This window comes from Delphinus delphis, chromosome 7, assembly GCF_949987515.2.
Source record: "Delphinus delphis chromosome 7, mDelDel1.2, whole genome shotgun sequence".
Lineage (NCBI taxonomy): Eukaryota > Metazoa > Chordata > Mammalia > Artiodactyla > Delphinidae > Delphinus > Delphinus delphis.
In genome coordinates, this window is record NC_082689.1 from 51,599,346 (window position 1) to 51,616,584 (window position 17,239).

The 17,239-nt window shown below is 39.8% G+C and overlaps 1 protein-coding gene across 1 annotated transcript; it reads left to right on the forward strand.

Moving 5' to 3' along the window:
- The first annotated feature begins 815 nt into the window (after positions 1-815).
- Positions 816-4,980, forward strand: NEUROD1 (neuronal differentiation 1). Its single transcript, XM_060015625.1, has 2 exons — positions 816-942; positions 2,488-4,980. The coding sequence occupies exon 2, from the start codon at positions 2,499-2,501 to the stop codon at positions 3,567-3,569; it is 1,071 nt and encodes a 356-aa protein (XP_059871608.1). The 5' UTR covers positions 816-942; positions 2,488-2,498; the 3' UTR covers positions 3,570-4,980.
- The last annotated feature ends 12,259 nt before the right edge of the window (positions 4,981-17,239 follow it).

A 17,239-nucleotide genomic window follows, 5' to 3' on the forward strand; every position in this document is an offset into this window, starting at 1 on the left:
TGGGGCCGGGCGTGGGGGATCCAGTTAAAGAGGTTAGGAACTACTTTCACGCTTGCGTTTACAGATGAAGCCGTCTTTTTACGTATAATAAACAGTGTATGTTAGCTTAAGGGGCTGATGGAGATTGGGAGAAGCCACCCTTTGGCGCCAATGAGCAAAGTGTCTACCAAGGGGGAGAAACCAAGAGATAGATACCGCAGAGAGGGCAGGGAGTGCCCGGGAAGCCAGTGCCTGGGCGAGGAATCCAAAGAAGTCTCTCGCTTCTGCCTCATTCACCTGTGCCCTACTTACCGCGCCAGCGCCGGCCACTAAGTCTGATCTACACCCAGTCAGTGTTAGCTTTCCCGCTCCCTTCTCTCAAACTCCTTCCCCTTTCCCCCTTCCCCCCCGCGCCCCTTCTCCCCTTGTGCCGCCTGAAAGGGTTAATCTCTCCTGCGGGTAAAAACAGGTCCGCGGAGTCTCTAACTGGCGACAGATGGGCCACTTTCTTCTGGCCACAAAGGGGCCGGAATGGAGCGCTCCGCGGCATACAAATGGGCAGGTCACGTGGTTCCCGGCTCTTGGCTGGACTGGGAGGACCATATGGCGCATGCCGGGGAGGAAGGAGATGGGGCGGGGGTAGGGGTGGGGGAGTGGGGAGCTGGGTCGGAGGGGGGTGGGAGAGGAGCAAGGCTGAGGGGGAGGGGACGGGGGCGGGGGAGGAGGAGGAGGGCGGAAGGGAAGGGGGCGCAAAGCCCAGACGCGTGCGCAGACGCGGAGCGCAGGAACCTGCTCGCCGCTCTGCTCCGGGCCCCGCCCGCGCTCAGCATCACCAACTCGGCTATATAACCTGAGCGCCCGCGCCGCCTGGACACGAGGAATTCGCCCCACGCAGAAGGCACGGCGTCCGGAGGCCCCAGGGTTATGAGACCGTCACTGCTCAGGACTTACTAACAACTACAGGTAATTACAATCCTTTCATTTTTGCTGGGAATAAAAGCAGCAATTGAAGATGTACACATATTCTGTATGTGTGAGTTTGTGAGCGCGTGTATGTGTTGAGACAGGCATTCCTTTCCATAATTGCAGGCGAGTACGCATACAGTTTGACTCGCATCACTCAAATACCCACTGCGGGCTTTCTAATTAAAAAAAAAATTGTTTTACTTTTTTTTTAAGGGAGAAAATATAGGAGCGTCTTTGGATTTTTAAAAATATAACACCCACTAACTGTGATTATTTGCTAGTGGTGATTTCAAAGTTCTGAAAGCAAGTAACTACTTAACTATTTCACTTCCTCCAGTAAGGGGGGAAAACCCCACGTTACCAAGATTTATTTTGTGTACATGTATTTTATACACATTGGGAGTGCCAACTTATTTCTTCAGTGAATGAAAGGGGCACTGATACTTTGAATATACACACCCTGGAAAATAAACCGAGTTGAGAGGTAGTTTAATTGAGAGGGGGAAAAATGTGGAGAAAGGGAGAGAGACCCACTCCTGCTACCTGTTACTGTTCCAGAGTCGGCCAAGTCCCCAGCAGCCACTGCAGGTGCCAGAAATTCAGTTGTCTCACTAAAGGCTTTTTATTTTCCTTATTAGAAGCGGCAACTTCGCCATTGCCAATCGCTGACCATTATAATTACTCAATCTTTTAAAGGAAGGTTTGAGGCGAAATTTGAAAAGCCCCAATAAAGAGCGGGCGGCCCTTTCAATGGGCTGTTTATTAGAGAGGAGCCTTCCGCACCTGATCCCCGGCGCGTGGAAGAGCGCTCTGCGCCGCGCCCCCAGCCCTGGCCCTCTAGTAAGCGTTTTTATACAAGGTGGAAATTCAGCAGAGGGCCAGCGGGGTGGGAGGCGAGAAAATAAAGGCAAGGGTGGGATGGAAAACCCCAGCCCACTTTTGTTTCCAAATCTTTCGTTGATGGTGAAATAATTTGGTGGAAAATACTTTTCCTCCGCATGCATTTGCTTTTCAATCCCCATTCAGTATAATCTTCTTAAAAATCACTGCCAGTGTTAGTAAATTACGTAATGGCTCTTCAACTTTAATCGCTGAGTACCCAGAGGCCGGAACAGAGATGGAAACAATTGCAATTTTCAAACTCGTCATTTTTGTGGAGTTGTAAGCGACTCTGAACACATGCAAATAAACATGAAGTCGCCAAAATGTACACTCCTTTTCACACACATTATCCTACCGGGTAATCACCATAAACACACTTAAATTAATCACAAGGAAACATACACCGGAAGTGTACGTATAACACATACTGTCTCCCCTCCTCCCAGCCCTGTCCAGCCTCCTTCGTACCAGCAGGGCACACACAGGCCACTATAAAACTGCATTTAACTTTTCCTCAGGGGCATCCATTTTGTAATCAGCTGATAATTCTCTTCACATGCATTTCTACAGGGTTAGTGGATAGAAGCTGGGGGCATATGTAGTTTTTGAATGTAGCGTTTTTCTCCTTTTCTGTTTTCCCCTCTCCCCTGTTGAATGTAGGAAACCTAAACATGACCAAATCGTACAGCGAGAGTGGGCTGATGGGAGAGCCTCAGCCGCAGGGTCCTCCGAGCTGGACAGACGAATGTCTTAGTTCTCAGGACGAGGAGCACGAGACAGACAAAAAGGAGGACGACCTCGAAGCCATGAACGCGGAAGAGGACTCACTGAGGAACGGGGGAGAGGAGGAGGAAGAAGAGGAGGATCTGGAAGAGGAGGAAGAAGAGGAAGAGGAGGACGATGATCAAAAGCCTAAGAGACGCGGCCCCAAAAAGAAGAAGATGACCAAGGCGCGCCTGGAGCGTTTTAAGCTGAGACGCATGAAAGCTAACGCCCGGGAGCGGAACCGCATGCATGGGCTGAACGCGGCGCTGGACAACCTGCGCAAGGTAGTGCCCTGCTACTCCAAGACACAGAAGCTGTCCAAAATCGAGACACTGCGCTTGGCCAAAAACTATATCTGGGCTCTGTCGGAGATTCTGCGTTCCGGCAAAAGCCCTGACCTGGTCTCCTTTGTACAGACCCTCTGCAAGGGCTTATCCCAGCCCACCACCAACCTGGTTGCCGGCTGCCTGCAGCTCAATCCTCGGACTTTTCTGCCTGAGCAGAACCAGGACATGCCTCCGCACCTGCCGACTGCCAGCGCTTCTTTCCCGGTGCACCCCTACTCCTACCAGTCTCCGGGGCTGCCAAGCCCGCCCTACGGCACCATGGACAGCTCCCATGTCTTCCATGTCAAGCCGCCGCCGCATGCCTACAGCGCAGCGCTCGAGCCCTTCTTTGAGAGCCCTCTGACTGATTGCACCAGCCCTTCCTTTGACGGACCCCTCAGTCCGCCGCTCAGCATCAATGGCAACTTCTCTTTCAAACACGAACCGTCCGCCGAGTTTGAGAAAAATTATGCCTTTACCATGCACTATCCTGCAGCGACCCTGGCAGGGGCCCAAAGCCACGGATCAATCTTCTCGGGCGCCGCTGCCCCTCGCTGTGACATCCCTATAGACAATATTATGTCCTTCGATAGCCATTCACATCATGAGCGAGTCATGAGTGCCCAGCTCAATGCCATCTTTCACGATTAGAGGCACGTCAGTTTCACCGTCCCTGGGAAACGAACCCACTGTGCTTACAGTGACTGTCGTGTTTACAAAAGGCAGCCCTTTGGGTACTACTGCTGCAAAGTGCAAATACTCCAAGCTTCAAGTGATATATGTATTTATTGTCGTTACTGCCTTTGGTAGAAACAGGGGATCAAAGTTCCTGTTCACTTTATGTATTATTTTCTATAGCTCTTCTATTTTAAAAAAAATACAGTAAAGTTAAAAAAATGCACCACAAATTTGGTGCAGCTGTATTCAGAGCATATTAATTATCTGATCGGGATAACAAAATCACAAGCAATAATTAGGATCTATGCAATTTTTAAACTAGTAATGGGCCAATTAAAATATATATAAATATATATTTTTCAACCAGCATTTTACTACTTGTTACCTTTCCCATGCTGAATTATTTTGTTGTGATTTTGTACAGAATTTTTAATGACTTTTTATAATGTGGATTTCCTATTTTAAAACCATGCAGCTTCATCAATTTTTATACATATCAGAAAAGTAGAATTATATCTAATTTATACAAAATAATTTAACTAATTTAAACCAGCAGAAAAGTGCTTAGAAAGTTATTGTGTTGCCTTAGCACTTCTTTCTTCTCTAATTGTTAAAAATAATTGCACAATTTGAGCAATTCATTTCACTTTAAAGTCTTTCCCTCTCCTTAAAATGATAACCAGATCCATAATTCTTGAGGATGAATAAAAACAAGAGATGTATTCCCTATCAAAACATATCAATTCAATACATTACTTGCACAAGCTTGTATATACATATTATAAACAAATGCCAACATACCCTTCTTTAAATCAAAAGCTGCTTGACTATCACATACAATTTGCACTGTTTCTTTTTAGTCTTTTACTCCTTCGCATTCCATGATTTTACAGAGAATCTGAAGCTATTGATGTTTCCAGAAAATATAAATGCATGATTTTATACATAGTCACACAAATGGTGGTTTGTCATATATTCATGTAATGAATCTGAGCCTAAATCTAATCAGGTTGTTGATGTTGGGATTTTATATCTATTGTAGTCAATTAGTACAGTAGCTTAAATAAATTCAAACCATTTAATTCATAATTAGAACAATAGCTATTGCATGTAAAATGCAGTCCAGAATAAGTGCTGTTTGAGATGTGATACTGGTACCACTGGAATCGATCTGTACTGTAATCTTGTTTGTAATCCTGTATATTATGGTGTAATGCACAATTTAGAAAACACTCATCCGGTTGCAATAAAATAGTATTGAAAATCTGAGCAATTGTTGCATTTCTTCTTAGAGTGTTTTTTTTTTTAAGTATAAATAATTCCTAAGCAGGATAGTTGCTTTACTTGCTGAGTTTAAAACAAATACTAAATTCTATTTGTAGAATAAAATAAAAGAGAAAAGTTTACTTTAGCACAAACTGTCTAGTCTGTTTATCTTGCTTAGGGAGTCACCAGCTCTTTGTACATAATGAAAGGACCACACTGGTATTTCATTACTTGGAATATGGGGCTGGGGTGGAGTAAGGGTTGTGGAGAGACAAACAGTTGTATTTTTGTTTGGTTTTGGTTTTGGTTTGCATTCCTTTAAATGATTATGTTATATGTTTTCTTCTATTTTTTTCAAAAGATGGATTTAGTTAATTATTAACAAGCAAGACACAAGTAACCTAGCTTAGTTTGTCTACATATTTTTAAAACATATTAAAATTTTTTTCACCATTTTCTTCGTGCTTTGTTATCTGTACCTTTTCCTGAACTGAAATGTTCTCTATTGCAAAGCGGTCCTATCCCAGAGAGAAAGTGATATATCTTTAGAATATGCCAGGGAGAAATGATTTAATTAAAAGAATCGAAGGGGCTTCCCTGGTGGCGCAGTGGTTGAGAGTCCGCCTGCCAGTGCAGGGGACATGGGTTTGTGCCCCGGTCCGGGAAGATCCCGCATACCGCGGAGCGGCTAGGCCCGTGAGCCATGGCCGCTGAGCCTGCGTGTCCGGAGCCTGTGCTCCGCAACGGGAGAGGCCACAACAGTGAGAGGCCCGCGTACCAAAAAAATAAATTAAAAAAAATAAAACAAAAGAATCGAAGAAGTGACATTTTATCATTGTAATATAAATGTGATTTCAGTAATTCTTTCAGGAAAAAATAGTAATGAACTACTTGTACTCAAGACATACTATTTGTACTATGATATGTTTCTGGAAGGTGTAATTGTTTCCTCACCCCCTTTGGAGTATTCTGTTGTTTCATAAACAGAACTCACTGGAAAAACTTAGAGATGATTCTGTCCATTGTTAAGGCCACTAAAAAAGTTTGGCATTTCTCTCCCTCTGGATGTATTGACTGACAGGAACAATTTCTAGGGAATAACATTTTGGCACTTGTGCCCTGGCTCTACTGTGGTGCTCTGATTACTGTCATTAGTAACTCCATTGTTCTTCCTCTGATTCGGATGCCACATTGGATGACTACCTCCCTTCCCAAGCTTGTTCCTTTAATCTCCTTCTCATTGGTGATTTAGGGGTTCCAGAAAGCTGACCTCATTTAGCAAGCTGCTCCAGAAAAACGTGAGTAATCTAATGGACAGGAACAATTAGCCATACTAATAACATTGCCAATGGGGCTATGTCAAGCTGTGACAGTAGCAGTAAGGAATATTTCAACGTTAAAAAAATGTTTGAGTGCAATTTAAAATATATCATTTTAGCATGTTTTCCATCAGCCTTCATCACATGGCAGAAATACTTTTAAGTTAGTCCCAGCTTTATCCAAAATGCAATCATCTCATTCCAAGTGAAACAGAGTTGTTATTTTGGAATCAAGCTGTTGCTTCCTATATCCAAGATTGCTTTCACTGTTCTTTCTTTAAGAGACATAATACTGATATGATATCTGAACACTGCCAACCTTCCAGCCTAGGAGACCATGAAGTGAACATTCAGATCTGGTGTGATCTATTCAGCAGCTCAATTTCACCTGTAATTAAAATTGGACATCTTCATGCAAACTAAAAACTATTGCTATAGTGAACAGAAGAAATGAGAGGATGACATTTTAAGAAATTCAGCTTTTAAAACAGCAAGCAGGGAAATCTAATTGTGGATTTTTTTCATAAGGTAGGAATGAAGACTGCAAGTTAGTTTTGATTCCCCCCCCCCCCATTTTGCATGTATAACTTCATTCTAAACATAAAGATTCTTTCAGTCAGTCAAGGAGTAACTCACATGCCACCATCTTTTATTCAAAGGCAGGCACAGATGTTCCTTCTGCAGGGGAGGTTTTAATTTATGAAAATGATATTGTTTATGCATGAATGAACTGAATGCACTCTGCATAACACACAGCGCTTCCATCTGATCAGAGAAATACCACAGAACCAGTGCCAATGTCAGAAACATATTCTACAAATTTACTCACTTAAATGTTTAATGAATATTTGGAAGGCATTTTCAAACCACAAGAAACCTTTTCAATTATCTTTTTCTTTTCTTTTGGAATTGCTAGCCAAGAGACTCTTACAGTTTTCATAGTTGGCCAATGCCTATATCTAGCTAATAAGAAAAGAAAATGTTTTACTAAGTGAAACGCCACCAAAAAGAAGAAACATCAGCAACTATAGCTTCATCGGGAAAAATATTTCTTTAAGTGTTTCATATTGCGCTTACAAGTAATATTTAGGGTTCTGTGTGTTCCCTCATCTTGAATAATTGCTATCGCTATCAAATAAGATGTTTAGATCTACTTATTTAACGTGAAAATGCTCTGATGAGTTATCTCCAGAATACCCTAGTGTTTAAAATCAGTAGACAATTTCATAGTTGGAGATGAAATATTTAAATATTTTAACTGGTGCATAAGTCCTTTTGAATAGAACACTGCATAACTTAAATTTCATTTACATCATCAATGACAAATACAGTATGATCTATCTACTTTTAATCCTAAAAAAGACAATTAAATGTAAATTAAAATAGAGGATTATAATATCTTGAGTGTTCTACTAACTTTAGGTTTATAGTATGTTATAGTAAAATAACATTTGAAATGAATTATAAGTGTTCTAATTTATTGATCTTAAAAAATCTCTGTTTTCACATTTGAAAGTCTATAATTCTTACAAAATTAATGCATTTCTGAAAGAAGCTAGCAATTACTAAAATGATACATGGATCATTAGCTAACAGTTTGAACCAAGCTGTTTTTTTTCTATAATTAAATAAGAGGTATAAAGTGAAAATATCTATTAAACAATTAATAAAACTAGGTTTCAAAACATAGGCTGATTTCATCCTAACGGGAATTGCATAATAGCAGAGCTATTTCTTAAACGACACTAAAATCTCCTCTCTTTTCCTTTTCCACTGCCATCACTTATTTCCTGAAAACCACCTAAATAAAATCTTTAATTCCAGGGTCTGATAAAGAATAAAAGAGCCAATGCAACATCTTGTGGAACACCAGGACTGAGAACTCTTGTTGTTACCACGCACAGAGGCGTTCTGGCGTCAGATGCACAGTGATTTGTACGGTGGCATAATCACTGGCTCCTGGCCAGGCATTATGTTACAGAGGACACTATTGTCAAGAACCATTGAACTAGAAATCTGCACTGTATACACTCAGAAGTTGAGATCATCTGCCTTCCTATGTCAGGAAGAATTCTGTGCTGCCAATTGACTCATGGACTCTCTTCACACACACTAACACTTGGTTCAATGGCTCTGATGGAATTAGCTGTGTAACCAAACTAGTGGCATCAACAAGGCAAGGCCACAGTCTCTGGGGACTTGTGTTTAAATTGCTAACCTTAACATATCTTAAAATGCAGAGTATTATGTTAATCCTGGACTAAATCTTAAGATGCATTAAATGTGCATTTGGCCATCTAAACATTATTGTGCTATTTGCCCAGCTAACTTAGAGGTAGATGGATAGTGACAGTAACCATATTTATGGATCCCCAGGTATGGACTAATGCAGAGGGATGGATTGTGAAATGACATCTAGAGTTGAGAGAATAAGTTTAACCTCACATACTTGAGGTAACGTGGTAACTTCTTTGCTGTTAACAAGATTAAAACAAACCCTGCTTTATGCTTTGATGTCATAAGGACAGACAGCCACAAGGAAGGCTTCACACACTTATTAGGTTAGTGCTAAGTTTTTTTCATTCATTCCCACATTCTATCATCAAAGCAGCCCTGTGCCTTATTTTACAGATGGAGAAACTTCAGGAAGCTGGGATACCTAGATACTTCATTATTGGTTTCCTTTCTTTATTCAGGTTCTAATTCAAAAGCAACTTTCCTCAAGATTTTCCTGATTCCGATCTAAAGTAGCAACCACCTTAAACCTCACCAAAATCATTATTATATGTTCCCTCCTGTTGTTCAGAGCATTTATCTATCTAATGTTATCTTGCTTATTTATTTGTTTTGTTTATTTTTAAATTATCTGCCTCCCTCAGTAGAATGTGGGCTTCACAAGAACAGGAACCTTATCTATTTTGTTTGTTGCTGTTTCTCTGGTGCTTAGAAGACCTACAGGTCCTCAATAAATATGGATATCCTAATGGAGTCCAATCACACTAATCTGATACCAAAGCCTGTTCCTTAACCACTATGCTACAAGTCAAGTATGGAGAATGGAGAGGGCCACAAATGATTCTCAGCCCAGCGAATGTTATAAGCATTAATTCTATAAAAAGGCAACAGTTGAAATTAATTTCCCGTGACACCATAGTACCAAACTCCCCTCCCCACACTCCTGAGCATCAGTAATCATGTGTTACCAGTCATCTTTTCTTTTTATTGATATCAATTGATTAAATATAATTTGGAATTGGAATAAAAGGACTAAAATGTTATAGGCTCTTTCCAGATCATGCCATTTTTTTTTTACACTCATTAAGAACTCAGAGCATGCTACCTTTTCCCTTTCTGTTCATCATTCTTTCAGCAATAGTTCTGGTTTTATTGTTTATGTTATGTAAAATTGTACCAAATTTCCTTATCATCCTTGAGGAGTTGAGATTACAGCAGATCAGAATCTAATCCATCATGACTACGTACTCCAGCAATAAGCTTGAGAATTTGAGTAGCATTTGACAAATTAAAAGGTAAAAATAGGCTACATATAGCTAGATGATGGCAATGAAATAGAAATCCACAATGTGAAAGAGAGTACTTGATAGTCACAATAGTTGTTAAATTCATCTTCCTCCAACACATCAAATAGAATAGAAATGTGGTAAGTTTACGGGGAATATGATCATCCTTGTCAATACAGCACAAATAAAGAAGAAAATAGAGTTACTATTTTTAGTGACATCAGGTATTCACTTTGGCCCTACATATGAATTATTAGGAGAGCTGTTTAGGGAATAGAAACATTGGAAGAATCAATATTCTTGGAAGGTGATTTAGTGTAAAGTCACTGAAAACTGAAGAATAACTAGTGTTCTTTAAAGTTATCATATTTATATACAGAATGTGTTACTGGTTGAGATAAGTGTTGCTGAATTACCTAACTATAATATCTACTTCAAAATGTTCATTGTATAAACTTAGCACATCAATAAGATTTCTTTAATGTTCTCTCTGAATGATATCAGTTATGGCGTCCATGAAAGGATATGACCATGATTAAGAGAACTGTTAATTCCTTACCCCCAGTGCCACTAATGATTGCAGTGCTTGTCTACTCATAGCAGGGAATTATAGATTTATAATCTGCGGTGGGTTGCAAGTGTGTGGCCATGAAATGTTCCTATCCAAGAACTGAGCAGAAAAAGTAGTAGAATTCTAAAAAGGAGACTTGCGATCATCTCACTTGTCATTGCTAGATAACTGAATAATCTTTATTTCAGCCAATGATTAAGTATACAATGAACAGTAGTAAAAACTGCATGTAAATTATAACTAGAATCTAAGTAGGGATATTTATTAAATTTTTTTTTCTGAAAGGATTTCTTAGTTAACACAGGGCAAGCCTACTTATTTAGATATTTTTAAATCCCAACATATGATTTTTGGGTAAAGAAACTCTATTTTAATGTTTTTTTGACTCTGATTAGCATATAAAAAATGTTAAGTAAAGATATTTTGCTTCCCAAAATTTCATTTTTGTTTAATTAACTAACAACGCATTTATCTTACTTAAAATATATTTTCAAGGAAAAAAAATATATATGCTGTACTGAGTTCAATAGTGTCTTCCCCCCACTCCCCAAAATTCATGTCCAGTCAGAACCTCAGAATGTGATCCTACCTGGAATAGTGTCCAAATAATATATCTTAAGATGTAAGATGTAAATTAAGATGAGTTCATACGGGATTAGAGTTGTCCTTATAAGGAGAGGACAGAACATGCAGAAGTGCAGACAACACAAGGGGAGAATAAAGATGTAGGCAGAGATTAGAGTGACAGGTCTATATGCCAAGGGACTGTAAGAATTGCCAGCAACCACCAGAATCTATGAAAAAGGCACAGAACAGATTTTCCCTCTGAGACCCCAAGAGGGAACCAACTCTGCAGACACCTTGATTTTGGACTTCTGGTCTCCAGAACTGTGAACAATACATTTCTGTTGTTTTAAGCCACGCTGTTTGTGATTTGTTATGGCGGTCCTCGGAAACTAATACATAAGTTGAAAATGAATAGATATGTTAAATACACGTAAATATAAAAGTGTTCATTTTAAATCTTATAAAAATATTACCATGAAGTTTTAGTGACATAATGTTGTATATAACTAATAGCATATTTTAGTTAGTACCAGGTTTGATATTTAAACAAGCTGACAATTTATAGCTATTTAATAGGCATCTGAATTATGTAAAATTTTATTGGTTTTTATTCTTGTGAATTAACTTAAACTGACATCCAGATTTAGTGAAGTGTGAATAGACACAGCCGATAAACTAAGGGTGATTTTGTTTAAAAGCCTTATTATAGAATTCATAAAAAGCATAGGCTATAGACTGTTATTAATTCTTCATGTGAATATGCCATATTTATTCTCTATGTGGCATAATATGTATACTAATAAATAGACCTCTGAAAAAACAAACATAGCAGTTTCCTTGGTTTCACAAACACGCATTCAACACACAATTTTATGACGTGTAAAATTACGTAATTAAAAAAATGATTGTGATCCAAGTGAATGTAAGTACCATGACTTCTAAAAGCTCTGTCTCTTCTAGGTTATATAGGGCCTTGAGCCAGGACTCTTTCTGTGAACCTAAAACCCAGGGGCTAAGATGCCAACCTTAGTTATATAGGGCTATACATCTCACTATTTGACTGTTTTGACTGCTCAAAATACGAGTTTGTTTCTTCTGAAGATATTTAATCAGAAGTTTTAGTTTACATAGATTTGGGACACTACCTTGTTTTTAAATTTTCTTCTTTTTGTTTTTGAACAGTTGGTACTTGTGTTTCTTATGCTTATTCTCGTTTTAGTTTCCTGCTTACCGTTACTCATGTGGACATCAGTAAGAAATAAACTTTTATTGTTTTAAGTCACCGAGTTTTATCAAACCACATCATAACTCTGTCTCTGCTGACTGATAAAGATGTTACCTTATTAAGATAAAATGACATGCAAGAAGAGTTTACTGTGACTGGAAACGAGAGACTTCCCTGGTTTATGTGGGACGTAGCAACAGAGATATGGGCTCCTCTTCTGACAAACATGGTATGTGGATTAGAGGTCTGGAATGTGGCAGCCATTTGGCTATTGGGAAGAGAGGAGAGTGGAGTAGAAGGATACATGTCAAGCAGAGAGTGATACACTATAGAAGGCAGAGTGGGGAAGGGGAGAGGAACTGGTTCTTGCACTGTGTTATTTGTATTATTCTCTTCATAAGCTACCCCACCTCTCTAATCAGGTTTCATTTTTTTAAGCCAGTTTGAGTTGGGTTTTCTGTCACATAAGGAGAATCACCTGATACAAAAGAGACTGTGATTTTGTTGTTGCTTGGTCTTTTTTATACAGAAATATGGAGAAAACTGTGTATATAGTGAAGATGAAATTTAATAAGATGTGAGATATGGGTGTGTTTGATAGAGGAATTTGTTGAGCAGAGTGGAAGGTAGAAGATCTGGAACACAGGCAATTCCTTTGGACAGGAGAGATACTTCTTTCTAGTGATAGGAGTCAGGGTAGAGAAAGAGAATTTCAGGAGTAAGGATTAGAAAGTAGTGGGAGTTTATTCTTACCAGGTTCTTTCATGTGAAGATGGAGGCATGATGACATGCTAAGTGAGAGGGAGTTGAATGAGGAAACTGAAGGTTTAAAATAGCCTCTCCAGGAATAAGGAGAATAAGTTCCATCAAGACTAATCCATAGTAGCATAGCAGGGCTCAGAGCTAAGCAAAGTTTGGAGACTGTAATACTGTAGTAGTTTTTAGTAGCCTTAACCCACATGCTTCAGTGGAAATCTCTCAACAGCCCACACTTCAGAGTGGAAACAGAAGATAGTTGCAGGTTTTTATGGCATTTGGATAAACGAAGTGGATGTGCTGTTAAGAGAGAAGTTGAAGTGGTGCACCATGGGACCCAGGAAGCAAAGAGTGAATCCACCTGGTAGATGCACAAAGATGGCCCCAACAATCTTGCGATGGCTTGTTAGATAGAAAGCACCGAAAGAATTTGTGAAGCTGGCTAAGGAGATTTTTGGCAGAATATCGTAAGTGATGATTGGCTTCTTTTAGGGTTTTAAGGAGTAATAAGCCAGCATAATTTAGAGGAACTAAAGATGGCCCAGGACAGATACTCTGGCAAAAAAAAATTCCAAAGCGAAAAATGGCCTCAAAGCAAAGATGAAATGTAGGCTGCTTCCAGTTAAACATGCTCTTAGGTCAAGCCCTAATCAAGGATGTAGTTAGAACACACAATTTACCTGGACAAAAGTACTTCTAAGAACATTAGGAACATTATACCCTAATATCCTGACTTGGAGTCCAAAATACAGAGGGGCCAATCTTGAAGAGATTTGTGGGAATGGCTTTTGTATGATATGGCCTAATGTGATTTTATATATATATGAACTATCAATACATAAAGTTCACAAAGTTTTCTTTGTGTAAAAGAAATACTTTGTGGCAAAGTATAACTAAAGGAGTTATATCCACTTAGACTAAAAGAGACAGAAACAGTCCAAATTATGCCTCTGGACCTCCAAATTTTTTATGGATAGAAAAAGGCTGAAAAACTACTCAGCTGCCATCACAGACCCATTTCTTACTGAAAAGAAAGATGGTATGGAGGGCAGAACCAAAAGCCCAGAGGCTGGAGCTAAGGGCTGCTGAGAACAATTAACTAGGGGACCACTCCTACGGAGCAGAACTGGATGAAAGATAAGGAACATTCTCTTTCTCAGAGTATGGGGAACTGGTAACACATATCTGCTTGGATTTCAGAATTGCTATGGACAAGTGACTGTGATGTGTTTTCTGGTCCCCCCCCTCCCACTTTTTGAGCATCTATTGTGGTTATCCTCTGCCTGTCTCATCATTGTATGTTGATGTGCGTGGGAAGATAACACATTTTTAGTTCACAGTTTCCTAGAATAAGAGAAGCACACCCAAAGAACCTCATATATGAGATCCTGGACTTTGATTTTGTAATAAGGTGAGATTTTGAGCAGTCTTGAAGGAGAGTGAGTGTATTTTATATACAGGAGGGATGTTAACCACTGTGGCCAGAGGAAGGACTAGTTGGGCTATGAGCTAAGTGGCTTCTGCCGCCATATATATACCCTTTTTAATGTGACTGCTGCTCCTCCCACCAGTGGCGTACTCTATTTCCCTTTCTCTTTGTGACTGGCTTTGACTGATAGCAAGTGGCAAAAGTGATGCTATGTCAGTTCCAGGTCTAGGCTTTAAAAGACCCACAACACAATCAAATAATGAGAAGCCAAATGTAAAGAGATAGGCCCGGCTAGGCTCCAGCCATTACAGCCATCTCAGCTGAGATGTCAGACAGGTGACTGAAGCCATCTTGGGTGTTTCAGCCCCAGCTGAGCTTCCAGCTAAATGCAGGTGCATCCAGTTGATACTCCATGGAGGAGAAAACCTACCCAGCTGAGCTCAGCCAACTCACAGAATCACAAGAAAAAATAATCATTGCTTTAAGTCAGTAATTTGGCGGTGTGTGTCTTGTTAGGCATAAATGATATAGCCCGGAAGAAAGAGAAGATATGACACTGTTAGTTGCCTAACCAATAGTCATCCACAACTTCTTCCAGGCTGAAAACACTGTTCTGAGGCTCCCTGGAAGCTAGAGCACAGGCATATTGCCCGATTCTAGTCAATGGGACCTGAGAGGAAATCTGTTGGGTGGAATTTTGGAAAACATGTTCTTCCCTGATAGAAATAGAAGTGCACAGATAGAAACTGCCCTTGCCACTTCTGTATTTGCTTTTGGACATTTTGGGGAGATGATATATGATTAAGGATCATGCAGCCGTCTGGGAGCCACCTGTGGGGTCCCTGTTGTTAACTGGGGATAGCAAAATAGAAAGTTGAAAAGCCCCTGATTTCTTTTTTGTTTTTTAAAAAATTGAAATATAGTTTCAATTTAAAAAAACAATTTATAATACTGTGTTAGTTTCAGGTGTACAGCAAAGTAAGCCTTTTCAGATTCTTTTCCATGATAGGTTATTACAAGATATTGAATATAGTTCCCTGTACTATACAGTAAATCTTGGTTATTTATCTATTTTATATATAGTAGTGTACATCTGTTAATCCCATACTCCTAATTTATCCCTCCCCACCCCCTTTCCTCTTTGGTAACCATAAGTTTGTTTTCTATGTCTGTGAGTCTGTTTCTGTTTTGTAAATAAGTTTGTTTGTATTATTTTTTTAGATTCCACATATAAGTGATATCATATTTGTCTTTCTCTGTCTGACTTACTTCACTAGTATGGTAATCTCTAGGTCCACCCATATTGCTGCAAATGGTGTTATTTCATTTTTTTTATGGCTAATATTCCATTGTATATCTGTGCCACATCTTCTTTATCCATTCATCTATCCATGGACATTTAGGTTGCTTCCATGTCTTGGCTATTGTAAATAGTGCCACTAAGAATGTTGGGGTGCATGTATCTTTTCGAATTAGAGTTTTTGTCTTTTCTGGATATATGCCCAGGAGTGGGATTGTGGGAATCTATGGCAACTCTTATTTTTAGTTTTTTAAGGAACCTCCATACTGTTTTCCATAGTGGCTGCACCAAGTTACATTCCCATCAACAGTGTAGGAAGGTTCCCTTTTCTCCACACCGCTTCTAGTATTTATTATCTGTAGACTTTTTGATGATGGCCATTCTGACTGGTGTGAGGTGACAGATAGCTCATTGTAGTTTTGATTTGCATTTCTCTAATAATTAGCTATGTTGAACATCTTTTCATATGCCTGTAGCCATCTGTATGTCTTCTTCGGAGAAATGACTATTTAGGTCTTCTGCCCATTTTTTGATTGGGTTGTTTGTTTTTTTTGATATTGAGCTGCATGAGCTGTTTGTATATTTTGGAGATTAAGCCCTTATCCACTGCATTGTTTACAAATATTTTCTCCCATTCTGTGGGTTGTCCTTTTGTTTTGTTTATGGTTTCCTTTGCTGTGCAAAAGTTTATAAGTTCGCTTAGGTCCCATTTGTTAAAAAGCCCTCAATTTCGTAAAGGCCAACCCAGAACAGCCTGACTCCAGAGCTCTGTTTACATGAGAAGTAAAATTGTATTTTGAAACACTTTTAGCTGGATATTCCATTACTTGTAAATGATAGACAAATGGACAAGCCTTGTGGTAAAACGGCAGGGGTCAAGAGCAGGACAAAGAGGAAGGATCTGCTCACTGATTGTCAAAGTGGTGTGTATGTTGTCAAAAACATACAGAATCGGGCTTCCCTGGTGGCGCAGTGGTTGAGAGTCCGCCTGCCGATGCAGGGGACGCGGGTTCCTGCCCCGGTCCGGGAGGATCCCGCATGCCGCGGAGTGGCTGGGCCCGTGAGCCATGGCCGCTGATTCTGCGCATCCGGGGCCTGTGCTCCGCAACGGGAGAGGCCCCAATGGTGAGAGGCCCGCGTACCGCAAAAAAACCCAAAAAACAAAAAACATACAGAATCACCTGTTGTACCTGTTTAAAACACATGTTTCTAGGATTAGTTCAGGTACAGATTCAAAGTCTCAGAGCATCAGTGGGGGGTAAACACTGGGAATTTACATTAAAAACAAACTAAAGATTCTTAAGCATATCCAAGTTTGAAAAGAACAAGAGTCTGTGTTCTGAAAGAGTGCTTTTTGAGTTTAAGCATTCAAGAAGTTCCACAAGGTCCAGAGGATGTCCTAAGAATGGAAGCCTGCAACAGAGGACACCATAGATTGTTGGGATGAGGCTGTCATGGAAATTTGGGACTAGGACACTGACATGCCCAAAATGGTGACAGAAAATGATGTAATAATCAAAGACTGAACCCAGTGCCAAACTCTTTGGTGTCTATGGGTAAGAGGTCTGAAAGTAGTGGGCTGTTTTCAACAGTGGGAAGAGATGTTGCCTCCTCGGTATAATGCCTTTTTCACAGTTATAATAGTGTGAGCTCTAGAAAATGAGAATATGTTTCTGATTTAAATTGTCT

Coding starts and splice junctions, on each gene's coding strand:
- NEUROD1 (XM_060015625.1), top strand. CDS start 2,499: ATGACCAAATCGTACAGCGAGAGTGGGCTGATGGGAGAGCCTCAGCCG.